The following is a 27,819-nucleotide window of genomic DNA, read 5'->3' on the forward strand; positions in this document are numbered from 1 at the left end:
CCCGCTGGGCAGCCGCCGCGCAGGCGCCTGGTGAGGCGAGAGGAGGCGGCCTGGGCTGAGGCGGGCCGGTCCGGCCGCTCTGCTAGGGCAACGACGGCGTTGACGGCCGGGGCCCGGCAGCCCGCGCTCCGCCATGCCCGTGCGCTTCAGGGTGAGGCGGCGCTGGGCTGCGCGGCCGCGGCGGGGCGGGGGGTATGTGCTCCGGTGGGCCGGGCGCTGAGCGGGCGGAGCCCCGGGCCTGGGGGCGGCGGGCCCGGCGGGCCCTTGCAGCCGGCAGGAGGGGGGATGCAGCCGTTTGTGAGGTGCCAGCGGCGAGGCTAGCAAGGGGAGACCTTTGTGCTGAGGAGCACCGGCTAATAAACACAAAAAGGAGTTCACTCCTGTGGGTGACAGAATTCAGGCTGTGTTCGTTCCTGAGACATTATACACTTAAATATATAAAGTGTTTTTGCATACTTTTTTGGTGCATGATCGTACTCCGTGCTTAGCAGTCAAGTAGCTTTTCCTCTTTGCTGGGGGTGGGTTTGGAAGATGCCGAGCAACCTGCCAGCCCGGCCAACTTCTTGTTGGTGTTTGTCCCCTTGGAGACCTGTTACCAACAGGAGCAGGACGAGCACCCGTCATTTGACACACGCCTCTCTGTTTGCTGCAGGGGCTGAGTGAATATAAGAGAAACTTCAAATGGAAAACCCCAGAGTTTTGTAGCCCGTCCCCACAGCAGAAATCCTTGTGGGCAGGACTTCGGTCGGATCAGTTAGGTAAGCGTTCCTGAAAGCTGCTCCCTTTGATTGCAAACCCCAGCGCTGTCCAAGCTGTCCCTGGTAAGGATGAGCCTGGGCAGCACTAGGCCTAGAGAGTTTTGCTGTGGTTGAGTATATGGCCACAGTGAATTGGTAGTGTTTGCTGTTCGTGTGCTTTATACAGTTAAAGTTATATTGCTGGTCATCATTTAGAGTATGTTTTTGAATGCCGTATTCTTTCTGGCTACACTGAAACTTTCTTCTAACGCTACTGGTATTTATATAAAATGTGAAAAATACGTGGTGTCTGACATGTGGCATAAGCTGAGTCCCAAACATGAGGCACAGATGCAGTGTTAAGCCCTATAGGATCTGTAAAAAGGAGCCATTGGGTTACCTGTGGTGGATGGAAATGGTAAGTAAAATTCCGTATTTAAGAGACTTGGGGCAAGGTTTAACTAACAGAGAGAGCTAGCTGAAAAAAAAAAAAAAGATAAGCATTAAATGGAAAAGCTTTTGGTGCTATAGTCTAGGAGTTAGGGGTGGTAGACATTATCATGGCAGGAAAATGTGGGGTTGGGAAGTAGAAGACAAAGGAAATAGCATCTGGATTGAAAGGCCCATAGGGAGTTGAGGAATAGGAGTAAGCGGGAGTGCAATGACAACTGCCGTGCTTTGAAAAGGAGCAGTATAAAATAGGAATTATTGTAGTAGCACAAGGTAGATTAACAAAATGGTGCAATTCAGTGCAACCACACTATGCAGTCTGCGCAATTAGAGTCCAGTATATTCATTATATTCCTACAATATTTTAAGTGTTCTAAATTACAGTCTAATAATTAAGCACAGGCCACTGGGAGAAGGATTTGGTTTTGACTGAGATGCTAGACATTTTAATAAATAATTTAATCTTGCTAAAGATTATGCTTTATATATATTTCTGCTTTCTTCCATTACTGCCAAATATATATTTCTTTAATCTTGTTTTCCGTAACACATGGATCTGTGTATGGGTACCTGTACCGAAGACTAAACACTCAAACATCCAAACATGTTAACTTACTTTAAAAATTGTAACCTATGCATCTTTTCCAGTCAAACTAAACTGCAAATTTTACAAGACTTGCAATAAAGTCACGAGTTAGCAGTAGAGCAGTTTCTCCTTCTCCTCACCTTGTAGCAGTGTTTGTGTGCATGCTTGGTGTAGTTTACCTACATCTTTGCGTTTATTTTCACTCCCACCAGTTTTCTGGCCATTTAACCACCAACATCTTCAAATGTCGCTCTTGACACCTCATAGAACTTGCAGATTGTTATTGATAATTCACTTATGGTTCTTCCTGTTGAAATACATAATTGGTAGTTTTAAGAATGACTTGAAAAATCACCACAAAAATTTAATAGCTGCTGATGCTTGGAGTTCCTTTCTGCTACTTTTCCAGTGTTTTTCCACTGGAATTATTTCCTGTCGTCTGTATGTGTAGTTGGACATCCAGAAATTCTGTGTAACTTTCCCCGTAGATTGTTCTGTCTTTCTACTTTGCTTTTTCATGAGATAGGAGATTCTCTCTCCTAGAAAGTGTTTCTTTCAGCCAGTCAGGGGCCTTCACTTATTTTTCTGTTGCAGTTGAGCACTTTGCAATTAGATTAGAATTTTCCTGCTTTAAATGTGTTCAATCATTCAGTCCTCTTCTTAAAATGGTGAGGTAATTTTATTTCCATTTGCATGTGTAAAGGCCAGCAATTCTTTAAAATAACTGGATACTTGGTTTTATTACATAGTCTTTTTACAATTTGGGAAATGTTTTGGTGTTCGCACACTAAAAGGTCACCAGCTATCTGAGCTGATTTTAAATCACAGTTGTATTAGATGGATAGGGATCTGTCACAATTGGTGAGAACCTGTTCAGCAAGGTGTATTGTGTGTGTAATGAAAAGTGTTTGTGGCATAACCAACTGCAGATTGGTTATTCTGTATCTCTATTAACCACAGTGTTTTCGCTGTGTTGATTCTGTTGTTGTTGTTAATCTTCCAGAATCAACTTGCAAAAGATTGTCCCGTGGCCATATTTGCTTTATAGGGTTTTATCCAACATGGTCCTGGAGCACCATGTTTCCATCTTTCTTTAGTGGAAATGTAACGCATTTGCAGATAGAAGACAGGGTTTCATAGCTGTGGCCATAATTCGTAGCTTGCCATTGCTCAAATGTTCTGAAATAGTTTTTTCTAACGATCAGTTGTATGATAAGCTTGCAGTCTGTTCTTGTAATAGCATGATAGTATGTCTTCAGTAGGATGTTTTGGTAAACTAAATGTCTTTTTCAGGAATCACAAGAGAACCGAATTTCATTTCCAAGAGAAGGGTGCCTCACCATCATCCACAGATTTCAAAATCCTTTGAATGGACAGCAGATTGTGATTGGAATGACCCACCTGAAACTGAAGCTCTTAGGACTGCAGTGTTGCACACAGACCACAACAACAATGATGTGAATCAGGAAAAACTTGAAACATCAGAAGAACCCAGACTCCCCCCAAAAGTTCGGTCACATTCAGTAGATTCTATAGGTGAAACAGCTCTTGCCCTTGCAGAAAACAGCATGAAGAGATCACCCTCTGCAGCACCACTAAATCAAAGTAAAGCATTTACATCTGCAAAAAAGGAATTAGAAAAAATGGGTAATGGGGTAAGGGAAGATTTTTTTTTTTTAATTGACCACTATAAAAATTACTGATCTATTACTTGCAGTAATTTAATGCACATACATCAGCCTCTGATGTCTATTTCTCTCCTTAGTTCTGTGTTTTGATATTCTATTATTTTAGCCTCTCTGTTAGGAGAACAGCACTTTTGAGACCAGATTTTGGTTCCACTTGGTCAATAGGAATTTGTCCTTCATGTGCCATTACTATTGATATCAGTAAAAGGAGGATTTGACCAATAATATATAGACTTTCGGGGGTTGTTTTCTGTAATGAGAAAATGCGTTCGTTTAATTCATACAGCCAAAACCCAAACCATTAGTTTGAAAGTATGCATTGAAAAATATCTGACTTGCAAAACATTGTAGGAAAGGGAAAAATTGTTGGTTTTTAATTTTTTTTAATTTATTTTTTATGTTGTCAGCTTCACAGAGTCCTTCAGAAGAAAACAGGCATGAATATTTCACGTTCAAATACTTTCCCCAGAAATTCTGAATATCAAAGCCAATTTGTTTGGAAGAGTCCTCATGAAAAGTCACCAATACTTGCAGCTGAACAGGTAACTTTAAAGAATCCAAAAAGTAAATGAATACTTTCTTTTATGTGTCAGTACGATTGCTTACCTTCCAAGATTTCCTTTCTTCTTCTTTTGATGGTAGAGTGACAACCTTGACTGTTGTTATGTGATTTTTTTTTTCTCGCAATATACAAAGGTCAGTGTAATTAGATTTGTTTCCCCTGTGATTATTTTGGTCAGGTCTAATTACTCATTCTCCTTATCCCTGGTTGTATTCCATCCTTTCTAACTGGACCATTTTCTTCTGTTTGCATTAATTTTCCGTAGGAGCTCTAAGATCCCGCTCAATGTTACTTTTCATTTTTATCGTTTTTATGTTATCTAGTATATAGCCAATCAACAGATGAATGTTCAGGTGTTCTGTATTGTAACAACATGTCTTGCCACTGAAATAATTCAGGTTTCACTATTTATTCTCATGATATTTTATGGGTTACCACAATTTCTTAGTCTCCGTCTCTGTGCGTTCTTCTGAGCCCTAAGGTGCATCTCTGTAGTGTTTTTTCTTTGATGAGAACTGCTTATATTTGAAAGTGGAGTCTTCTGATTTTGAGATACTTTTGTGGCATTTTAATACACTTTTGTGGCATTTTAATACATCTCATGAGTTTTTGGACTTTGTAGGATTGGAAATGCTGTTTCTAATCAGACTAAAGAGTAGCTCTTTGAGACTGCTTTGTGTTTTCAATTCATTGTTACTGGGATCAGGACTTGGGACACTAGGTCCATCTTTTGGTCATTTTACAGTAAAAAATAGGCACTTCTGCTTTTATTTTGTCTTCACTAGAAGCATAGACGTTACTGGGACTAGTACAGATGATGCACTCTGTTTTCACACACAGGTAGCTGATTTGTTCAGTAATAGGTTTCAGAGGCAATAAATGTTGATAACTAGGATCAAACACTATTGCGTATTTTTCTGTTGGAATGCCAACAGGTGACTTACTGCAAGATATTTGTTTCCCAGCAGTCCCTCATCCAGTGAAAATTCACTGATATGTGTGATAAGAGTACAGAAGCTAAAGAAGCATTTGAGGAAGAGGCGGATCCCAGAAAGTCACCTTATGGAAATTTTCATGGAGAATTCAATTTGATACTAATAGAAATCAGATTGATAATTTAATTATTGATGCTTGTGAACGTTGTGCTATTTCAGAAGAAAGACTGTGAAATTTAAAATAATTTTTTTTTTTTTTTGCAGCTTATACAGAATAGGAAGGGATAAGAATAAATCTACAGGCACTATAAATCCTCAGAGAAATAGAGAAAAATCTACAGGTGTATAAACATTTGCACTTCTAAACTAAGATTAGAATTTCATCATAAAAGTTGTATTTATAAACTGATGTTCTTTTGATTGCTGTGGATATGATGGACAATACCTTTCAGTTGAAGAGATTCTGTGAAAATATTGAAGTTATCCAAGTTGGGTTATAAGTCAGACCTAAACTCTCATAGCAAAGCTGGAGAATTTGCCTGTGACACATGGCATGGTCTTTTAGTTCAGACCCCCATGAGGAGATGATACCTGACCACACACATATTAGGCAAATTCTTTACCTTGGTTTATAGTGCAGTATTGATTGGAAAATAGCAGATAGCTCAAATTAGCCAAGCTCTAAGCATCCAGTTCTGAAACACAGAAGAGTTATCTGTTATTTATGGCATGGACACATACTGAGGACTCATAGGGAAGTTTGATGGCATACATGTTAGAAAATATGATCCTATGTGCAACTCTGAAGGTGAACTGTCTTCCCAAATAAACAAAGCCTCTGTTAGTGAACTTCAGTAAGAACAGGGTTTGATGACAGGTTGAACTGTGTCCGACTCTGTTATTTACAAATGTGTTTTTGTCAGATTATGTTTCTCTTCGATTTGTTCTAGAAGTTAATTAGTCTGCACATGCTTTATTTGTACACATTTGTCTTTCTGCTCATAGGTGAGTGTATTTGCATGAATTGGTTAACTGATTTTGAATATTAAGCCTCAAGCGAATCACACTCTCTTTTTTTGTTTTCTTCCACTCAAGGTTATTTGCAACACAAGCAAATCCATACCGCCATTTAAATCTTCTGCAATTACTTCTGAAACTGCATATGAGAGAAATTTCAAAGGTTCTCCTCCTGTTAAGGATCCACAAGAGAGAGATGGTTTGGAAGAGAAAGAATTTCCGGTTTGTGAACAAGTAAATATTTCCCTAAAAGAAGAGCATTAGTATACTTCTATAATTGTTATTATTCTTGTCTGTAATACAGAGGTATGTTTATTTTGAAATTTTTTAGTTATATTTTAGAGTTGTTACTGATGACACTGGACTCAGTAGTGGTTTTGGTATAAAAGACTGAAAATATCTATACGCTCTCTTTGATCTTAGGGCATTCTGTAGTGAGTTCTGTAGTTTCTGTGTGGATTTGTTCAGTTTACAGTGACATCTTAAGTGTGGGGTTTGTTTTTTTGTTGTGTTTTTTGCTTTTTTTTCTTTCTTAGATTGAAACTTTGCTTTTAGGCATTAGGATAGTTTCTGAAATCTGAATCTCTGATTTGTATTCTCATTGGTACCACTGTAGTCTTTTGGTGTGCAGGAGGGCTGGATGGGAGGTGTGGAGCTTTTTGGATCTCATTAATCAGATATAGTGTGAATTAAAAAAAACCTAATTTGATGTATGGATGCCACAGCTGGAATTGATTTTCAGCCAATAGTTGTTATTTAAAGAAATATGGAAGAAGGGTTACAATTAATTTCCTTTTGCCTTGTTAAGTTGAAAGGTAAGTAATTGTATTTAGCACAGGGCTGTAACAGCTCGTTGTGTAGCCTGTGTAGACTCTTCGTTCAAAACATTACAATGTATTTTATGAAAGTAATTTGGCTATCTGAACTTTGGTCTTGCTATTGGCTTGAACTAAGTTAAGTGGATTTTTAGGAAACATGGCTATGGCCATGTTACCAGATACGCATAATGAAATGGAATTGTTTCAGGCTGAGACCTTCTAAAAATAGGTGAGAGCAATTTAGACCACATGACAGCTAACCTATTTTGCAAGGTGGATGTATGAATGTCTATTTTTATAGCAAGCTGCCAAGTGTAGTGTTGTCTCAATTCCTCCAGGTTAGCTAACCTTCCTTCAGATAGAAGGACTGCATATGAGGCTGTCAATACCCATTTTGGTTCCTTGATAAAACAGAAGGAGCCATTGTCAGACAACACGTTCACTAGGACCATTACTGAGCAAAATGCATACTTAATATGGAGACCCTGCAGCTCAGTTTGAGCCATTGGGACATTTGAGGTTCTTAAAGATGATTGTTGGCTTGGAGGCTTTATAATTTAGAACTCACACCTGCCCAGTGCTTTAAATCTCATCTGGGAATGAGGAATTTTATGTCCCCTTTTGCCTCTTTTAGCAGATGTAAAGAAAGCCTGAAAGGCATGAGGCTTTCAGGAAGCATTTCTTTGTTTTTAATGTTGGAAATTCAGGTTATGTTATCCCAAGGGAGCTAATAGAGTGATGGAAGAGAAGGCATGAGAAGGGAATTTTTGTGAAAGTGTCTAAACCACTTTTTGGTTATACTGACATCGCTGATTAATATCTTGAAAAGGTTTTGGGGGTTTTGGTGGGCATTTTTTTTTCTTTCCTTTTTTTCTTGAATTTGAGTAATATCTGTGAAGATTTATAGCAGAATCAGAAATCATGGATGCAGTTTCTGAGAGGACAAAATAAGTGGGAAAAATATCTTTGATGTGAAAAACGAACAAGTCATTGCGACCCTTTATAAGCCATAGTGGCAGCAAATAAAAAAATTCCCTTTTGGTTTATTATAAACTGGTTTATATTGCTTGAGTGTAAAGCTAAGAGTTTTAATTTTTTTTATTACTAATTCCAGAAATATATGTGTTAGATCTTGCACAACTCAGGTTAGAATGCACAGATATTGTATTATCTTATTTCTGTGTTTCACATTGAATTAATTTTGTAAAGCTTACAAAATGGATCATCTAACTAACAATGTTGCACTCAGAATCTTAGGTTGGGCTTTTTGCTAGTTTATTTTTGTATTAACAAAGGAGTGTAATATTCTGGTTTGTATTAAATATACGAAACAGTTAACACTAAAATAAAATTAACTTTTTTGCAAAAACTTGATGTCAGTTGTCAGATTGTTAGCTAATGTGGTATTTTTAAAATTATTTTTGCCTTAGAATAAGAGGGAAGAGCCATTTCAAAAGCCAGCAGAAGATGCAGCAAAACAAGGGAGATCAGAACAGAAACATCCTAAACAAAAAAATAAGCAACATATCAGTCCAAAGCCCCTCTCTTTACATACAAGTCGTGGGTATGTATAAAATAGGAAAACCTCGTGAATAGGTGTACCTAACATGTAGAATGGTAGACCACAGACCTTTAACCACACCATGGCAGCCCTGGAATTGAGCTTCCTATGGGTGCATCTAAACCTGGTGTTAATTTCCATCCTCTTCTCTGGGCAGCGGAAGTGGAAGCTTTGTTACCACACTTGTCCAGTTGAACCTTCTGATGCAATAATAATATTATTAATAAATTGAATGTGAATGGAATTAAATTGATGCGGTGCTCCTACTAAGCGCTCAGTGAGTGCTTTGGAAGTTGCAGTCTACTCTCAAACTGCTCTCCTGTGTGCTTAATCCCTGTGTTAAAACTGTGATGATTGTACCTGATGTCTATTTTTTCTACTCCGTACCACCTTCTCTCCAAGAATAGCAAAAACAAACGTGTGAGTTAAAGGGAAGTGAATCTGTCCCATTTAGGGTAACTGAAAAGCTTGAAATGAAGTTGTTACTGAGGGCTCTCCAAGTGTCTTTTTCTTCTGCCATGTACCTAACATTGCAGGAACTGAACTCATGTTTTCATTTTCTACACATCTGAGGTATGCCAAGAGAAATAAAAGTTTAGGATGGATGTAGGTTTTAGAATTCATAAATTAATCCATTTCTGTTGTCTTTGTGTTTAATGTATGTCCCAGTGATTGCTTTCATTCACATGACTTTCTGGCAGTGTATTAACCTATTAGATTAAAGGTGGGAGAGGAGACTTAGCTAGGTCTGAATGCTGTTGGATATTGGGAGATAATTAGAAAGTGATCACCCAAACTACTATGAAATAAAATTGCTATATGAAAAAGCGAGTGGATATAATGTAGTTAAAACCTTTAACTCTTTGGTTTTCATAACTCTTTGTAGTAATTTCAGTAAATTTTGCAGTGAGTAAAATTCTTGATAATTTGCTATGACTTTTTTCATTCAAGGACAAATTTTTGCCTCTTATGCCGTCAGTGTGGTATCACAAGGCAAAAGATTCCAATACAGTCACTGGGCAAATAACTGTCAAAAGGTGCAAGTTCTCAATATGCAGACAGAACTGTCACTTTGTGTGTAATCAGCATTGCGTGGCCTGTTTTTGCAGCAGAATGACTAGGATCAAGACACAGCAGTGATTTGGGTTTTGAACTAATCCATTAGTTTTACAACCAAAACTGAAGGAATTCTATCAAAGAAAGTACCATATGGAAAGAAATTTTGAATATAAAGAGGTTTTTTGCCTTGGTATTTTTCTTTTTAAAAGATGTATTTTATTCTCTGACTTCAGGCTTTTATGATCTATTTCTGAAGAAGGGCTGAAAAAGAGGGCTTTTTTGCCCAGTGCTGAATGCATGAAAATCAAGTTAGTAATGTTCTGAAGCAAGATTAAAATCAAAAACCTCTTTAGATTTAAGCTGATAAATCCAAAATTCAGTGCTTAAGGACTTGAAGTATTGCTTATTGCCTGCTTTATGTTAGATCATGTTAATTTTTCTGTGTATGTATGTGTGTGGCAGAAGGGGAAATGAATCCATCTTTTTGAGTACTGAGGCCTTTTTAAGGTCAAAAGGAGTAGGACATAGATGTATTTTACTGACTGTTGTTCTAGCAATCAGATGTTCCTGGCCCCAAAAGTTCACCCCACCCGTATGCAGAGCACCTTTAGAGAGAAGTTCATAGGAGGAAATGTCTTGGACATATTGGTGCCAAACCAGGCATTTTTACTTAAACACAGCTTCATCAATGACTTAAACCAGGGTGCTTCACTTTGCACTGAAGTAATTGAGGCTTATGTGTATTGTGATCTGCTCATTTGGTTGTCAAGGCAAAAGCTTCTAGCAGAAGAGTTGTGAGGAAAAAGCAACAGGAGTAAGTACTTGAAGAACCACCAGCTGTGAATGAGCTTTTTCACAGCTTGCCTAGTTGTGTTGGTATGGATGAGCTGTGTTTCAAAGCATGTGTTTTTCACATCTCAGCCTGGCATTTGAGTACAAGTATCATTGTTGATACAACTTTAAAAGTGCTCTTAAAAAGTGTTCTGGTTATCAGCTTTGTTCTTTCTGTCTTTTTTTTTTCCTCTCCTCATTCTTGATTTCTTAGGAAGATGAACACTGAATATAGGTCAAAATTTTTGTCTCCAGCCCAGTATTTCTACAAAGATGGAGTTTGGTCTCGTATCAGGAGTAAAGTTCCCAACCAGGTTAGTGGTCTTAAGAAATCTGAAGCCTGAGTATGCATTATATTTTGATTTTTATATTAAAGAAAACTTTGACTTGTGGTTGTTTATAAGATATAGGTTTGAGATTGTAATGCTGGTGACTCAAGCTCCCAAAGGTGAGTATACAAAGAAGATTAGGTTCTGACAAGCCAGTGTAATATATATTAAGAAAAAAAAAGAGACAGTATGACTTACAATATACTAATGTGACATGCAAAGTGAGAGAGGAGCTTTGCTCCCCTTACAAATCAGAATAATCCAAAACAGTCTCTTAGAGCAGATAAACATAGCGCTGATGTTCAGCTGAGTTGTAACAAGCATATTTTTCAAAATGTGGAATTAGGTGACAGAAGATTCCAAGGGGATAAAAGGAAAAGACCAGGTCAGCTTGATAGCTGAGATCAGTTTATTAGCTTGCTGTGCTGTATCCATTCAAAGCAGTAAGCTGAATTCAGCCATACACAATACAAAAATAAGAGTTTCTCTTGGAAGTTTCAGCCAATCTAATTATTTTCATGTAGTTTATACAGTAACTGTGAAAAGTATTATGCTGTATAGGAATTCATTTGACAGAACTCTGAAAATGCTGACCGGCTTCAGGACCATAGCATTTCTGAGCAGGATTATTGAGTATGGTTTCCTGAGTTAGTCAAATAAATCAAAACCATTAACAGTGTGCTAAGAAACTGCTGGAGCTAGTTCTGCAACTGTCAGATTTCACTGAAGTGACTTAGGCTTCTCCCAGCTGAGAAAGGGAGCCTTCACGAGACACTGTGTGTTGCTAAATTTGTGGCAAATACTTGGAAATATGTATGACCCTAGGGTATATTGGGCTTTGAGATTTTGCAAATTATGTTCTCTGGGAATTGCAGGAGTAGTGTGGTAGCAATTTTCTGTTTTCTTACTGGACTTGATCTAGCAAGTTATTTTATGTCTCTTTTTAGGCAAAAAGAAATGAATATATATGAAATAGTGAATGTGAACTAGGTCTCAAAGTTTAAAGTATATCTTAGTTTGAGATAATTAATCAGGTTTTGTGTATGCATGCATGAGATAATCCATTCTGTGAATACCTCCTCATGAGGATATTAGAGTACTAAAACAAGCAATATTTTTATTTTTACATGTATTGATGCATGTATTAGACTTAGTCTTACCATCGCCAAGGCTGTGATCTAAACTCTTGCATGCAGTCTGACTGTAAGCAGTGTACAGAATGTGTCCATGGAATATTATGTCATTTTTTGGTGTGTAAGGCTTTTGTCTGGAGACTGGATGTTGCATGAGTAGCATTGGAAACAGCTGGGAGCAGTGCTCAGTTTCAAGAGGAGCTGACTGGGAGGCAAATAAAGGGAACGGGACATGTTGCCTCTGAGTAGGTTTTGTTTGCAGCACAGGCAGCTGGGAGGAGTCACTGCGGTGGGGTCAAGGGAGGGAATGAGGAGGCTGCAAGGGGAGGATGGGTGTTCTGCTTTACCAGGCAGGATCCTTTTTGGTTTGTGTTTGAGAGATGTAGGAAGGACATATATGCTCCATTTAATTAGAGCGTATGAGAAACCAAGACATTCCCACATTGTAGAGATGTGTTTTGGATGCATCTGACTTTTCCATGGAGATTTTCTTGCTGACAAGGGAATTGCAGAGGAAACTAGAAAGTAGTCACTTGGGAGCAGGCATGGAGAATTCAAAAAAGAATTATTAGGATTTTTAGGGCCTTCTAAATGAAGTAGCTGGAAGAGCCAAATTCATTTCAAGACTATAATAACAAATGTTGTATTGCTTACAAATGTGCCTAGATTGTGTACACATTTTTATGTATGCATACCTACACTAGAAGCTAGTGTGAGTTCATGTAGAACAGACTGTTATAATTGGAATTACCTGAATTTCTCCTCCTTCTATTAGACTTTAAATCACGTGGCTGTGAGCATGTGTCATAGTTTAACCCCACCAGCAACTAAGCCCCACACAGCGGCTTGCTCACTCCAATCCCCTGGTGGGATATGGGAGAGAATCAGAAGGGTGAAAGTGAGAAAATTTATGGGCTAGCATAAGGACAGTCTAATAGGTAAAGCAAAAGCTGTGTGTGCAAGCAAAGCAAAACAAGGGTTTCATTCACCTCTTCCCAGGGGCGAAGGGCGAAGGTGTTCAGCTGTCTCCAGGAAAGCCAGGCTCCCTCACGTGTAATGGTGATTTGGGGAGACAAACACCATCACTCTGAATGTCCTGCACTTCCCTCTTCTTTCCCCGGCTTTATACACCGGGCATGGTGTTACATGGTCAGTTGGGGTCAGCTGTCCCAGCTGTGTCCCCTTCCAACTTCTTGTGTACCCCCAGCCCACTCCCTGGTCGGGTGGGGTGAGAAGCAGAAAAGGCCTTGACTGTGTAAGCACTGCTCAGCAGTAACCAAAACATCTGTGTTATCAACACTGTTTCCAGCACAAATCTAAAACATAGCCCAATACAAGCTACTCTGAAGAAATTTAACTCTATCCCAGCCAAAACCAATATAGTATATCAAGCTAATTCTGCTAGTGGACAAAAAATAATATTTAGTTTGTGTAAACGTGATGCTGTGCGGGATTTGTTCTGTACGGAGTTTTTTTTTAATTTCTTGTTGTCTTGTTAATGTTTTCATATATATCATTGAGGGTTATAACTTTTCAAAAAGAAGTTTATGTGGGTGTAGTGAAAACAAAGAGCAATAACAAAGCTTGGAATTTTCCAGTTTTCAAGACAAGCTGGAAGAAAACCAAGGGTAATTCTTTAAACCTCTGTTACTACAAGAATAAAAGTCCTGATAGGCCTGATCCTTGGCCCCACTTTTTTTTTGGGTTGGTTTGGTTTTTTTTTAAGCATCCATCAATATCTTTGTTCTGAGAACTACAGGATGGCATCCAGCATGGCTAGAATAGTAGGACTGAATGAAATATTTCATTCATGGTTGACACATAGGAAGAATCTGGCCATTTGAGAAATATGTTAATAGTAGAGTAATGCAAGTATGCATAACTTGAAAAAACTGTCAGGCTCATTTGTTTTATTGTAGAACAACAAAGGTACTTTGGCCATTCACAGTAGAGGCTGCCCAACAGTCCTTTTGGTTTCTACATGATTCCATAGCTGTTCTCATACTAATGCACTGACATGAAGAGAAATGCTGTTCAAACCTCTGCCTCTGATGGGTTGTTGAAACTCAACCCTGCTGAAGGTGTCTACAGAACATCTTTTGCGTGTCTGATTACTCGATAAGCTCTGCTGATTCAGTCTAGTTTCTCCCTTAGCTGGGACCACACGTGGGTAACTTTAGGTCCAAACCAGATTTTCTGAAGTTCTGAGCCCAAACAAGCGAAGACCATAATAGAATCCTGATATGACCTTAGCCTGAGTGACTACTCCTAGGCTGCTACCCTACAATAATATATTAGTAAGGGTTGCTTTTCAGCAGTCTAATGAAAAAGTCTCTTTGAATTATGGTTTTGAAAAATTAATGCAGGCAATTCATAATCACAGTAGGACTCTCTGGGGCCTTTGTCCTGCTGAGCTAATGCTGCCTGCTGAGTCGCTGAAGGATTCAGTCGTCCTTTGTACTTCTTCACAATTCACTGGAGACATAGTATTCTTCCTTCCCCTGCAGTGTCCTGTTGCTCTGGATTTATATTCTTTCTGATGTGACTATCATAATTAATTTTTCATTCTTCTACTCAAAGTGAATAATCCAGTAGATCACTTACACCTCAAACTTTAAACTCTCCTCTTAAAATGACAAGTATATACTTTTAATGGGCTATTAGTTGGAAGTTTAGTGGGTCAAATTGTGGGATATTAGCTCACGTGGGCTAAGTAGATTTCCATCTGCCACATCTAGATGCTTTGAGTGAATTTAGCAGAAATCGGCCCACTTAACTCTGTTCCTTGCAGAAAGAATGATAGGAAGTCTAACATGAAAAAAGACTAAATAAGAAAACTTACGAAAATGTGCCAAAGGAGGTGTCAGTATTAATTTCCTGCGCTTTGACAAAATACTTGTTTCCTGTGAACCATCAGAGCCAGAATTCACACAACAATATTACAAAGTTATTTTTGAACATTTAAGCATAGGAGTTTTGTTGTTGCTTTTTCCTCCTGCACTTGGTGTTTGGGTCAAGGACACAAGAGAATGCGACTGTTGAAATAGTTTTAACCATGAGAGGGCTTATCATTTTTTTTTAAGGCTAAACCTGATATCTCATTCTTACAGTGACTGATAGCCTAGAAGAAATGATTTTGATATTATGTCTTAGATGCAGTAGCACCAAGAGTTCTCATGTAATCATCAGCTCCTCACTGAGATAAGATTAAAATAGCTAGAGATAGTTGCAGTGTTCATAGCATGCAAGCTTGGTGTTATTCGTGCACATAGATCTGTTGACTTGAAATAATTATAAGTGAGTGTGTGGTGAATGTATTTTTGAGTGTTAAGGCTCAGAAGTGGGAATTAATTTTCGCAAGCCTTGCAAAAACTGGTGAAATACCAGTGCTGATGTATTTGTTTTACAGGTTTTTACTGAATCTCAGGGAGGCAGCATAGAGCTATGTTGACAGGTTTTTAATATTAAATTTCTTACTTGGACTGAAATGAATTTAGAAAGGTGATAATAAGAATACATTGTTGAGAGAAAAGTAAGAAATTTTGAAATAATTCTGTATTCCTCTCTTTAGGCATCTCAAAACACCCTAAATTCCATGTGGTATATGGAGGTTGGTTGCATCTAAGTTTCTGTTTAAGTGTTTGAAGCACTGTGGCTGAGTGCTGATGGAAAAACTAGAATCCAGCTGTAAAATTATTCATAGTGGCTGCATAAGATTTTGTGTTCTTTGAATAAGTAATTGATAATTTTGCTTTGGCTTCATGGCTCAGACATGCTTACTAAATACACACTTTCGTTATTTTTGCTTTGCTTTTGTTGCACTTACTGAGGCATGCAATGTTTATGCTGTGGGTGGATTATTAGTAACTTGCCTTTCTCCTTTAGCTACCACTAGCTAATGCAAATACATTATAATACTGTAGCCTATTAGTGGACTTTAAATAGACATACAACTTACGAAACCTTGATATGCAGGTGAGAGAACTTCGAGAAAGAGCAAAAGCTTACAGGCAACAAGTAGAGGGAACACACTTCTCCCGATACCATCTCAATCAGATCCTGTCCGATAATAACAGTCTTTGGGATGTGTCTTCAAATTCCAGTTCAGAAGAAGGCATCAGCAACAACATCAGAGCACTAGATCTTGCCGGGTAAGGTTGACATTCCTGCCTATTATTCTGCAGCTTTGAAACAGAGCAAAATGCTGAATATAGGCTTAGCGTAGCTGTGAGATCTTGAACATTTGACTGTATTCAAGATGTCATTAGACATAGTGCTCAATAATCTCATCTAGGCTCCCTTTCCCCATGAAAGTTTGGACTGGATGACCCTTCCACCCTGAGCTGTTCTCCAATTCCATGAGTGTAAATTCTCTGGAACAGATGAGGGCATTTACCTTTCACAGATTCATCATTTGACATGTGTTCAAATTGAAAATGAGGCCTGGTAGGGGTCAAGTCTTCTGAAAGAAATGTTACTCCATTGTAATTCTCCACAAATGTGTATTTACTATGGCAACTTTAGTCTCATCAGGTCTAGAGGAATTTTGCACTGCGTCTTACTGAAGTAGTGGTCTTTGCACTGGAGTGATGGGAAATATGTTTTGCTCACTCAGATTTTTATCTGTGTTCTTGTCAGGATTAATAATCTTGTGGTTGAGTCTTAGACACTGTTTAGTTCTGAACTTAGGTAGTGGAATGGTGTACATCCATTTTCTCCTTTCTTTGAAGGCCGTCAGAATTGGGAGATATTAAATCCTTTGCTAGGAAAATCCAGAATTAGTGTTTTAGTGAAATGTACAGACAGCTGTTGCTGAAGCAAGAAGTTAAAAAAAATTAAAAAGTAATCTGTGTCTTCTCTGAGATCTATCTGCCATTTAAAACCAGTGCCTTGGATGCCTCTGCGGTCCGTTTCGACTGCTGTGTGCGCACTACTAGTCTTGTGTGTGTGAGAGAGATCTACCCATTTGCATGACTGTAGCTCTAATAAGTGTTAGAGAATGACACAGAAAAGAGTGTTTATTACACTATAAAGTGTGATATTAAGTATGGCATAAATTTTTTCGTTTACTAGTTTGGGGTTATTTTGCCTGTGAAATAGAGATCCTCTTACTGATCTAATTTCTGTGCTTTAGGCGAATTTGCATTGGTTTATGTGAGCAGTTGAGAGTTTAAGACTATTAAGACTTGTGACTAAATACGAATCTTCTAACTGCTCGGCTTTCAAAATTGTGCCATCAGACAGTCTCTATGCACGGAGCTTGTTATTTCTGAGCACTTCTGATAATCTAACTTGTTTTTAAAATTGGAAGTAGAGCTCTAATTTTACATTGCATTTTTGGAAATGGTAATCCCGAAGGAGTTTTCATAGAATCTATATGAAAACGGGTTGTGTATGAACATCAGTTAAAACTTCAATAGAAATTTAACCATACAACATGTTGACTGACACTTTTTAATACCTGAACTGTACTTTTGGCAGAGGGCTGAACTGAATGAATATGTTCTATATAGACACAAGTATATTGTGCAAATCAATGGTATGAAACACTGCTTGCTTTGTTACCTAGAGTTTCTGAAAAAGAGACTGCACCAAGCCCCAAAATGCTGCAGCAACTTGACTCCAGAGAACAGACACAGCAGGACAGCACTGAGAAGAAAGACATGGCAGATGCTTTAACTGTTCCAGTCAAAAGGCGTTTAGCTTGGGGTGAACAGGAAGGAACTGAAGAAAGAGAGAATCAGCAAGCAAGAGAAGAAGAAGAAAAACAAAATGAACAGGTTACAGTTGTGGCTCAGGAGTTAGAAGAAAACAATAAGCATGCCAAGGAAAATAAGAAAATTGAAGGGTAAAACTCAACATTTTTGTTATATATATATATATATGTATATGAATGACTCTTTGCTCTAACATTTCAGAAATTTATAGGTTAACTAATTTTTGTTTTAAAACAGATTTACCTAAGAGGGTCTAAGTTGGTCTTTTTTGAGACTGCATCTGGGATATTGGGTGCAGTTTTGGGCCCCTCAGTTCAAGAAGGACAGGGAACTGCTGGAGAGAGTCCAGTGCAGGGCAACAAAAATGATTAAGGGAGTGGAGCATCTCCCGTGTGAGGAAAGGCTGAGGGAGCTGGGTCTCTTTGTCTTGGAGAAGAGGAGACTGAGGGGTGACCTTCATTGATGTTTATAAATATGTAAAGGGTGAGTGTCACGAGGACGGAGCCAGGCTCTTCTCAGTGACAAGCAATAATAGGACAAGGAGCAGTGGATACAAACTGGAACACAGAAGGTTCCACTTAAATATGAGAAGAAACTTCTTCTCAGTGAGGGTGACAGACACTGGAACAGGCTGCCCAGGGAGGTTGTGGAGTCTCCTACTCTGGAGACATTCAAAACCTGCCTGGACACTTTCCTGTGTAACCTCATCTAGGTGTTTCTGCTCCGTCAGGGGGATTGGACTGGATGATCTTTTGAGGTCCCTTCCACTCCCTTACATTCTGAGATTCTGTGGTGTGACACTACTTTTGTTTTTAACAGTATGATAAGGAATGAGAAAGTTCAAGACCTTGAACTGATTGATGGAAATGGATGTATCATTAAGAATACTGTATTTCTAACTTGCAAGACAGAAGTTTGTAGAAGCACGAACAATTCCAATGTTTTTTCCCAAGCTTTAAAATTTGCAATATGGGCCTCTCAGAACAGATTGTTCATTACACAGCAGCCAAGTGTAGTGAAAATTAAAACTCAGGATTTACTCCAAATGGTCAGTGTAGGATTGATAGGACTGAAGAGATAGAGTACGTGCTAATCTTGTGCTTAAGCACCTGCTTTTCTTAAAAAAAATCATGGGCCAAGATAAAGGACTTGAGAGAAAAAATAACTAGCATCCAGTAATCACTGGTGACTGTGTTACTGAGCACAGGTAGGGAAAAGGTGGAGGGGTATTCAGAAAGAATGACAGATCAATTCAGTTTGTGTATAATACTGCATTTGACAGTTGAAAGATCCAAATTATATTTAGTTACAGAAGTATCTGGCTTTTTACCATGCACATTTGGCATACTGTTTTTGGTAGAACGGTATTTTAGTTTGATAGAGATTTAAATCTGAATAACTTTGGCCATTGTTACCATACCATCTAAGCATTTTGTATTCCTCATTGGGTTTTATCTTTGCTGCTGCAGCACAAATCTAAGGTGAGGAACTGTAATTGTCTCTTTTGGGGATAATATCCTGGATGCAAAACCGAGTCAAAGAAAGGTTGAGATGCTAGGCTCAAATAGAAATTAAATGCAGGCTTTCAAAACTGTCATCCTGAAAACCTTCTTAAGTTTCTGTCTAATTCTGAGATCTGGTTCATAGATGCGTCTCTGTTTGACGCTGAAGATTTTCTGTCATCCTGCAATGTGGCTTTGTGTGTCCTGAGGTCTGCTCTGGACTTGGCCATGCAGCGTGCAGAGCGGCTTAAGAATGGCACGTTACCTAAGCCTCCTTGAGAGCTAGAAATGAGGAGTTCCTTGCTCAGGTGTCCACAGCGCACGTCCAGTCTGCAGTGACAGGACGCCTTGCACAGTGTGGGTATGTGGGTACGCTGCCACCACCTCCTTTAGAAGTGCATCTGGAGGAAGAAGACAGAAGTAGCAGTGCTGATTTATTTGATAACCTGGGCGCTAAAGCGGTTACATAAATGTGGGATACTTGGTTTCAGTTCTGCCACGTTGACTGAAAAGAGTCAAACCACCTCTAAGGTGGTAACCAGGTTCAAAGTTTTTTTGGATGAGTGTCATTTGCAGCCCTCCTGTTGGGTCTCTGCTACTGTGCAACAATACAGTCAAGGTTTGTTGGAACAGAGTGAGCCTGAATTTGCAGCTTGAGATTGTTTATGCATTTTATCCAGTTACATAAAAAAATACATAAACTGAGGCTTGGGGGCTGGAATCCAGGACTCCATATTGCAAGCAGATGTTTTAGCTACAGGGTGTTGGTGTTTTATGGCCTTAACTGTCTTGCCTTAGGCATCTTTGTAGGAATGTAGTAGAAACAAAAAGCTTGAGTGCGAGACTCCTGGGTCCTTAGCTAATCCTTTAATCATTTCTTATTTTTTGCAGTGAAGATGTCTTAGTATTGAATTCTTCTGCAGCTGTGTCAGATTCCTCTTCTGTGTCCTCGAGGACGGGTGGCAGGCTTCCTACTCCAAAGCTGAGGGCGCTTGGTGGAGCTCGGAGGACTCATCATGATCTCACTACCCCAGCTGTTGGTAAAAACTTGTAAATGCAAAGCAGTATTTCAAGAACTAAAGAAAAAAAGACATGTATGCATTAATTTAGTAGGTTATTTAGGGTAATAAAGCATTTTTCATCTTCTCCGCTACAACAGGAGGTGCGGTTCTTGTGTCTCCCCCTAAATTCAAGTCTTCATCTTCACCACAGAGAACGCAAGGTTTAGGAACAGACCTTTCTTCAGCTAAGCAAGGTGCAAGAGAATCTTCAAAAAGAAGGTCATTCAGGGTGAGCCAAAAAGAGACTTACCATTATGTCTTTTAGGAATGTGCTTTTTAAGTAGTTGTGAATAATTTAATATTTCTTTTTCTTGAGTTGTCATTTACCATTATAAAATTTTCATCATCTGTGACTAAAAAAGGCTGATTTCTGAATATATAATTTTTTTGGGGGGTATCAAGCAAAGGAGACGAGACTATTGGAGTGAGATTGGATGAGCTCAATTTTGGCTTTTTATGTTAAATGCACAGAATCTGTTTAAAAAAAAAAACACAGTCAGGAGCTGTTGGTTTCCCCATCAACATTTACTGTAGCTTGTCACTGACATAGGGCACAACTCCAGATTCCTTGACTTGAAAGAAGTTTGAGAAGGAGAGGTTGGGTGCCTGTGTACAAGACAGGCAAATGTGCTGTAATAGTTTCATTCTCCCTTTATTTTGTGTTTCCTTTACTTTGCAGCTTGCACAGTTATAATACTAAAAGAAAAGTAGAAACATTTAGGAGTTGTTTAACTGTCTTCCTCTCAAAATTGTGGTTTTTATGTCGTCATGCTTTGTCTGTGCTCGATGAATACAGTCTAGCATTTGACTGCATACATACATACTATATTAAGTTCTGTAATAGAAGCAGACACAATTGCATGAGAAGTTGGTTCTGTTGGTTTAAAATTTAAGATCACAGTGTTTTGCTGTGAAGAAAATAAACTTTTGGTTTGACTTGATTATTTTGCTTTCAGACCATGTTAAACACTTGTTATTAGGAATAGGTTTTATTTAAACTGTCTCACAAGCTTGAGATACTTATTCTCTGGTACGCTTGTGAGAAGTGTAGCAGTGTAAAGCCAATATTTGCTGTGTATGTGAGGATCTGTACTTGAAGGCCGTGTATTAGATGTTGTGGTTTTGTGTGTTTTTCCTTTCTATTGTGTTTTAGCCTGATGCGGAAGTGGAAGCAGTTTCACTCCTTACCTCTCCACCTGCTGGGCTGGGAACTTTAGATCCTCTGCCGCTTAGGCAGGATCAGTGGCCTCCAAACAAAGTTTCCGATGGGCAAGTTCCTCTTGCTCCAGCCCATCAAGAGCGTTCCTCTACACCTCCTGTGCTGAAGTCAGCCAAAAGCTGCTCTGTGCCTTGCTGGAGTCGCTCTCGTCGTATTCAAGGGACTCTCAAGGATCCAGAATTCCAGCATAATGGTGGGTTTTGTGTATAACTGTCTATGTTAGAGTGCTGCAGGATGGAAATGGCTACTGTGCAGTGCTGAGCTTGCTGCCTTACAGGCTCTACAAAGAATGTGTTGTTTGTAAACAAAGGCTTTTCTACTAAGTGTTTAGTCTCACTGAGGAAATGTGCACAACTCTTCACCTTAGTTTCAGATTCCATTAATACTGTTGTATTCTAGTGGTCTGTTGTCTAATTCTGCTTTATTAATTTCAATGAGTATTTATTCATTATGAGGATAATTAATTTGGTTTAGCATGAACAGTTGTGATTTTTAATCTTTAGGTTGTAACTGGATGCTGTGACACTTTTCCACCAGGAATTACCAACCATGATGTGTAACTGGGGACCTTTATAATGTGCTATTACTTTGCAGGAGTTGTGGATTTCTGAGAGATAAACTCCTTAAATATTTCTTCAGGATATGGAAACAAAAATCATCTGTAAAATATTATTGGATACCGAGAAAAGCCATTTCTTGGCTGAGGAGGAGTTTGTGCTGGAGCATTTCAAATATTTTTAACAGTGTTTAGGGGCACTGGGGGCATGAATTTGATAAAGAAAAGAATCCTTCACCCCTTAGTCGAAGTTTATGTTCTTAAGTCTCCATTCCAGAAAGACTTTCTGTAGGTGCTTAAGGTCCTACCATTCTTGGTCCTTTTACTATAAAGATTAGCTACACTAAAGTAGTATTTCTATTCTAGAATGGAATAAGTAGTTGTCAGGTTAAGTGGGATGGTGAAATCCAGAGATTTCCTCGGAAAGAGGTTAGAGTCGGTGCTGTGTTCCAGCTCTGGGCCTTGAGTGCAGTTCACTAAGCAACTTGTAGCATCTGCCAAAGGAAGGTGCCTTGAGAAGCATACAGTGGAGTAAGTTTACCTAAGCATAGCGTAAGGAGCCTCCTGGAGCTTTTGGTATGTTTGCTATTTATAAAATTCATGTTTTGAAAATAATGTTGAAACATTTTAAAATGTTCTGAAATGAAATATTATCCTTTGTATATTTTGAAATGTTTCAAACCTGTGCCTTTGACTTTTTGTCTTAGGGAATGTTGGCAATCTGAAACGACGATCTTTCCAGTTACCCCTTCAGGAAAGAAACCACAATGATGAAGGTATTTCTTGTCCCAAAGTGTTATTGTATATCATGGGTATATTAGGTAGATTAATTTTAACTTTTGCACTAATGTGAGAGGTTTCTGAATGTGGTAAGTAATACTGGTTTATGTGTTTGCATAAATAACTTCTGCATTGTTTCCTCAAAACAACTTGAAAATGTGTATCCTAGTAATCTGAAGTACGATTCTGAAGGTATACTCTATTAGGAATAAACCCTTAAATGCAGCTGAAAATAAAATACACCATTGTGGCTCTGTGTGGCTACTATAGCTTGCTAAGTTCCATACCTAAAATTGTTTCCTCCCCACACATTCTTTAAACCTTTGTGTTGATAGCAAGAGAAGCAAAGTGCAAAATAATCACAGCCCAGGTTGCAGCTGCCGTAGCTTTGGATGCAATTTAAAAAGTTACCAAAAATGTTAAGCTAAAGATTTTGCTTGTGAGACTTTGGCGCCAGATCTGCAGCATAAAATGTTTTATCTGAATTTAATTTTGTTAAACTTGTTCCTCTGCTCATTGTATTGAGGGTACTTATGGCATCCAGTTGTTCTGATTGCTCTTTTGGCCTTTTTTTTGTTTACTGTAAAGTTACTCTGGGGGAGCAGCCAGTGCACAGCCCACCAGTGCGTCTTCTTGGTCCTTTGTGGGCAAGACACAAATAAAGTCTTTCAGTAATGTGAGTCAGTCAAAGGCACTGTAGTCTCACTAGCTTGAGCTGCTATACATTGTTTCTTAGCATGGTATATGAAGTTGAGCTTGGAGTGTTGCTGCGCTAGTTGCAATCACCTGTATTTGTCTTAGATTAGAGTATGGGCAGAGCAAGCCTCTATCTGATGGCAATTTATTTATAGATATACCCCAAAGCCACCAAAAGCTTTTTTTCCTGTACCTCTTAGGCTTGTTTGCTCCTTGGTTTTAACCAAGGTTCAGGCCGATTCTCTGTTTTACTCATTGCAGTTGGCTGGAAAATGTGTGGGTTGTGCAGATGGCTCAGCCAAGCATCTGTTTGTCTACATAAAACATGCAAAATCCTATAGTACTCTGCAGCTTCACATGAGCTTGCTGCACACAGATTAAATGCTGTAGCTGCTGTTTCTTTTTCTTTTTTTTCCTATGAGCTGAGTGATGATGATGAGTGGTGACCTTTTAGAAACAGGTGCAATGTGCCAGCTCACAGATTTTTTGTATACCCATATTTGTTCACGTACATACAAACCTGGGAGTTATTCCAATGACGTGCATGTGTGCAGAAGTGCAGCTAGCAGTTTTCTCATACATGGGAATATAGTCATTATGCATAGTGTGTGAGCCTGTTATGGGCACTGTATTTCAAGAATTTAATGCTGAAAAATTAGTTGAAACACTGACAAAGTACAGGTTCTGTTGAGATTGAGTTGCGGAACTTTGTTGTTGTTGTTGGTAGAGGGGGCTGGAAAGTAGTGGCACTGTACTTTTTAATTTATTGCAGTAGCATGGGTATAATTAAGGTTATTTTTCTTAGACAGCATCTTGACAGAGCTGTAGCAACATTTTAATAATGATGTTAAAGAAATAGAATGTTGTGCTTTGCCAGAGAAGCAGAATCCAGGCTGCTTAATTTTAAGAGTGCAGCTGGGTGTGAAGTAGACCCTGTATTCAAAAGGTAGACCTTTCAAAAGTACATTTTCAAAGCATGCTTCATGCTGTCTTTGTGTTAAACTTCCTGTTTTCTTCAGAAAACACGTTTCTTTTAACAGCTTGTGACACACTAGCTGGTTTTGGCTCAGAAGGGCTCTTTCGGCAACACAGATTCTGATATTTCAGTCATGTTATTCTAAGGTTGACCACTTTGCTAGAAGTGGTGTGTGGCTTTCATGAATTTGAGATTATCAGAGCCTAGTCTGTGCAGAGTTCAGTGGCAGTGGAACAATTTCTGAGGTCTTCTGACACAGGAGCATAAATACAGAGATGACTTGGAGAGTTGGGCAATTCCCAGGTGACAGTAGTGATCTCATTCTGGAGTATGTAACTCACCTAAACTTACCTAGCATCCCAGTAGCTTTCTAGTGAGATTCTTTTCCAGCATGTCAGTCACCAAGTAACAGAATTAAAGTGTATTGTGGTACTATTTTAGAATCCACTGTGAAAGAGGGCATTAAAAATATTTGCACTTTCAAAGTCTGCCATGAACACCAACTGTGTTTTGAAGTGCATATTTAATCTTCCTATTTACTTTCTCCCTTACTGCTTTCCCCACAGATGACAGGCTGTCTCAGATTTCTGCCCGCTCAGCAGCGTCTAGCTCACTTGCATCTCAGATACTGGAACGTGCTCAGAAGAGGAAGGATTTCTGGGGCAAGACATAGTCTCTACCACCTGTTGTATAGAAACAGTTCTGTAAAATGATTTTTTATAGTTTGTAAAAAACCATGATTGTAGCTATCAAGCAGCATCTTTTCACTTATCACTGGTGTGTCCCAAATTTCAGGACTTGCCATCCCAATTTAAAATGTTAATATTTAAACCAGTGTTGAAAATGTCCTTTATATCTGAGAGTTATGTCTTAATTCACTATGTCACAACAGCCACATGGGTTTGTTATTTTTTTTTACAATGGCATTTCTTGAAACTGAGGTGATTTTTTTTTTTTATGCAACCTGTGTGTTACTTTTCAAGGTATTCTGCTGTAGTCGTATGGTGTGACCTGGGGACAGTATTCAGGGGCAACATCATCATTCACCAGCCACCTCAGCTGCTTGATTTTACCCACCTGTCTTAAAGGCAGCTGTGGTATATTTGCTTATGTTACTGTATGAAGTGTCAGTACAACACAGTGCTGTAACAAAAGGTTACTTTTACTAGTTACTGCTTTTAACCTGTTACCAAAAATTCTTACTATTTCTTAATGAAGTTTGTCAGATGTACTTATGTGAACATTTTGTGGGTAAGACCCATGTTTAGTGTTAATTTCAACTTCTCTCGATAAAGCAACCTCAGCCACCTTAACCAGTGGCTTTCCCCAGTCCCACTTCAAACTCAGGTATTCAGGCATAGTTGATCTCTTAAACTCAGAAGAATGTTTTTTCTTGACTTTGACATTTTAATTATATCTCCTTCTAATTGCCTGTTTCTGGGAGACTTGAGCACTGTTATGATTGTCACAGTGAAAAATGTTTGTGATTTATGCTGACAGCTGATTTTATCTTTCCAAGCAATGCAAACAAGTTGAGGTGAAATAGAGGAAATAGGTGGCTAGCACCCAGTTTGATTCCTCTTGTGTGGCTTTAAGTTTTGATATTATTTCATTTGTAAATTTTATACAAGAACAATTTGAATTTTGTACACGTTTGCTTACATTTCAATTTTGTATACAATTACATATATGTTTGCTGAAAATTAAAAAAAAAAAAAGTTGTTCGATTTGTTTCTGTTCAAGTTATGTCAGATAAATTGGTAGAACCTGTTATGTTGGCACTTGATGTTTAGTTCTTTGTTTCACCTGGTTAGCTGGAACACCTATGGACTTTTGAAAGACAGGATGTTAGCTCAGAACTGGTCTTTAGAAAGAATAAGTCACTAAACGTAGATGTGTTTGCACTAGTAGTCCTGACTGTCTACAGATACTTTGAATCATGACCCAGTGCAGGTAGGTGCTACATGGGCTGTGAGGCTGCAGTGCCCAGTCCCCAACACATGAGGTGTTGAGTGAGTGCGATCCAGCACTGATGTTAGGAAACAGCATCGACTTCTTCCAGAAATTGTGCATTGCAGTAGCTTCCTACCAGTGGAGATGTTTAAAACAAATCTAGGTATTTTATTTTATCACAGAATCACAGAATGTTAAGGATTGGAAGGGACCTCAAAAGATCATCTAGTCCAATCCCCCTGCCGGAGCAGAACACCTAGATGACGCTACACGGGGAAGTGTCCAGGCGGGTTTTGAACGTGTCCAGAGAAGGAGACTCCACAACCTCCCTTGGCAGTGTGTTCCAGTGTCTGTCACCCTCACTGAGAAGACATTTCTTCTCATATATAAGTGAAGCCTCTTGTGTTCCGGTTTGGACCCATTACCCCTTGTCTTACTATTGGTTGTCACCGAGAAGAGCCTGGCTCCATCCTCGTGACACTCACCCTTTACATATTTATAACATTAATGAGGTCGCCCCTCAGTCTTCTCCAAGCTAAAGAGCCCCAGCTCCCTCAGCCTTTCCTCACAGGAGAGATGCTCCACTTCCTTAATCATCTTTGTTGCCCTGCTCTGGACTCTCTCCAGCAGTTCCCTGTCCTTCTTGAACTGAGGGGCCCAGAGCTGGACACAATATTCCAGATGTGGTCTCACCAGGGCAGAGTAGAGGGGAAGGAGAACCTCTCTCGACCTACTAACCACCCACCTTCTAATACACCCCAGGATGCCATTGGCCTTCTTGGCCGCAAGGGCACAGTGCTGGCTCATGGTCATCCTGCCGTCCACCAGGACCCCAGGTCCCTTTCCCCTCGGCTTCTGGGATTATTCTGTGGCATGCACTTAATATGCAAGTTATAATTGGTCAGAAAGTTTCTGCTGAAAGGGAAACTGTATTTGTGTGCAACAGCCTTTATGGAAATTGCCAGTTTTCCTCTAAAATGGCGTTTTTACAGTGGAAAATTTAATGACTAAAAAATTGAAAATTTTTGTTTAGGACGGATTGTTGCTGCAATATATTGCAGGTGGGTGATCTTGTGTGTCTTCTGTCTACATTCTTCATGTTCAACACATTCTCATGATTCTCATGGCAAAGAGCTCTCATCACCCATTACTTTTCCTCCGTGGTACTTGCAATTCAAGTTTTATGAACGGTGTCCTCTTTTTAAACTCAGTCATTTTTTGTGCAGACCTGATTTTGAGGCCTGCAAGTCATAGATATCTTAACGGCGTATGAGCCAGTTTTGCTTACAGTATTGCACTGTGAGTCTGGTGCGTTTGGGTGAGTCTGATTTCATTACCTGTGTGCTGTATGGTACATGTATATTGACTTCTGCCAGAGAGACAACAGAAGTGGTAAAGGAGGGAGACCGTTTTGTTGCATGTAGGTACAAATCCAATTTAGAGATGTGAACAGAAGTCCCTGGTGTTCCGTACATCATCATGACATTATTTCTCATCTGAACAAAACTTAGATTTTGACTGAAATGTTCTGACTGAATTTACTTTTGGACACAAGTATTTAAGGGAAATGTAGACAAAACACCTTTTTGTGTAATGCTAGTGCAAAGCTTCTGAAGGATGCTCTTCTGTAGTTGTCAAGGCAGACATGAAATA

General features: G+C 39.1%; 1 protein-coding gene across 6 annotated transcripts; it reads left to right on the forward strand.

Annotated features, from left to right (window-relative positions):
• MDM1 (Mdm1 nuclear protein) lies at positions 1 to 25,940 on the forward strand. Of its 6 annotated transcripts, none has more exons than XM_065048360.1 (15): positions 1 to 151; positions 653 to 758; positions 3,067 to 3,428; positions 3,869 to 4,003; positions 6,054 to 6,209; positions 8,224 to 8,357; positions 10,459 to 10,558; positions 15,278 to 15,316; positions 15,682 to 15,857; positions 17,276 to 17,554; positions 19,817 to 19,965; positions 20,085 to 20,215; positions 21,140 to 21,398; positions 22,469 to 22,537; positions 24,780 to 25,940. In XM_065048360.1, the coding sequence occupies exons 1-15, from the start codon at positions 134 to 136 to the stop codon at positions 24,884 to 24,886; spliced, it is 2,220 nt and encodes a 739-aa protein (XP_064904432.1). In that variant the 5' UTR covers positions 1 to 133; the 3' UTR covers positions 24,887 to 25,940. The 6 variants fall into 6 exon arrangements, with proteins under 6 accessions (XP_064904432.1, XP_064904439.1, XP_064904447.1 ...); XM_065048367.1 differs by having other exon boundaries at positions 6,054 to 6,197; XM_065048375.1 differs by lacking the exon at positions 15,278 to 15,316.
• The last annotated feature ends 1,879 nt before the right edge of the window (positions 25,941 to 27,819 follow it).

This window comes from Columba livia, chromosome 1 (assembly GCF_036013475.1).
Source record: "Columba livia isolate bColLiv1 breed racing homer chromosome 1, bColLiv1.pat.W.v2, whole genome shotgun sequence".
Classification (NCBI taxonomy): domain Eukaryota; kingdom Metazoa; phylum Chordata; class Aves; order Columbiformes; family Columbidae; genus Columba; species Columba livia.

Excerpts from the sequence above, each read along its gene's own strand:
- MDM1 (XM_065048360.1), top strand. Across the intron at positions 10,559-15,277 it reads GGAGTAAAGTTCCCAACCAG|GCATCTCAAAACACCCTAAA; the intron begins GTTAGTGGTCTT and ends TCCTCTCTTTAG. Across the intron at positions 22,538-24,779 it reads AAGAAACCACAATGATGAAG|ATGACAGGCTGTCTCAGATT; the intron begins GTATTTCTTGTC and ends CTTTCCCCACAG.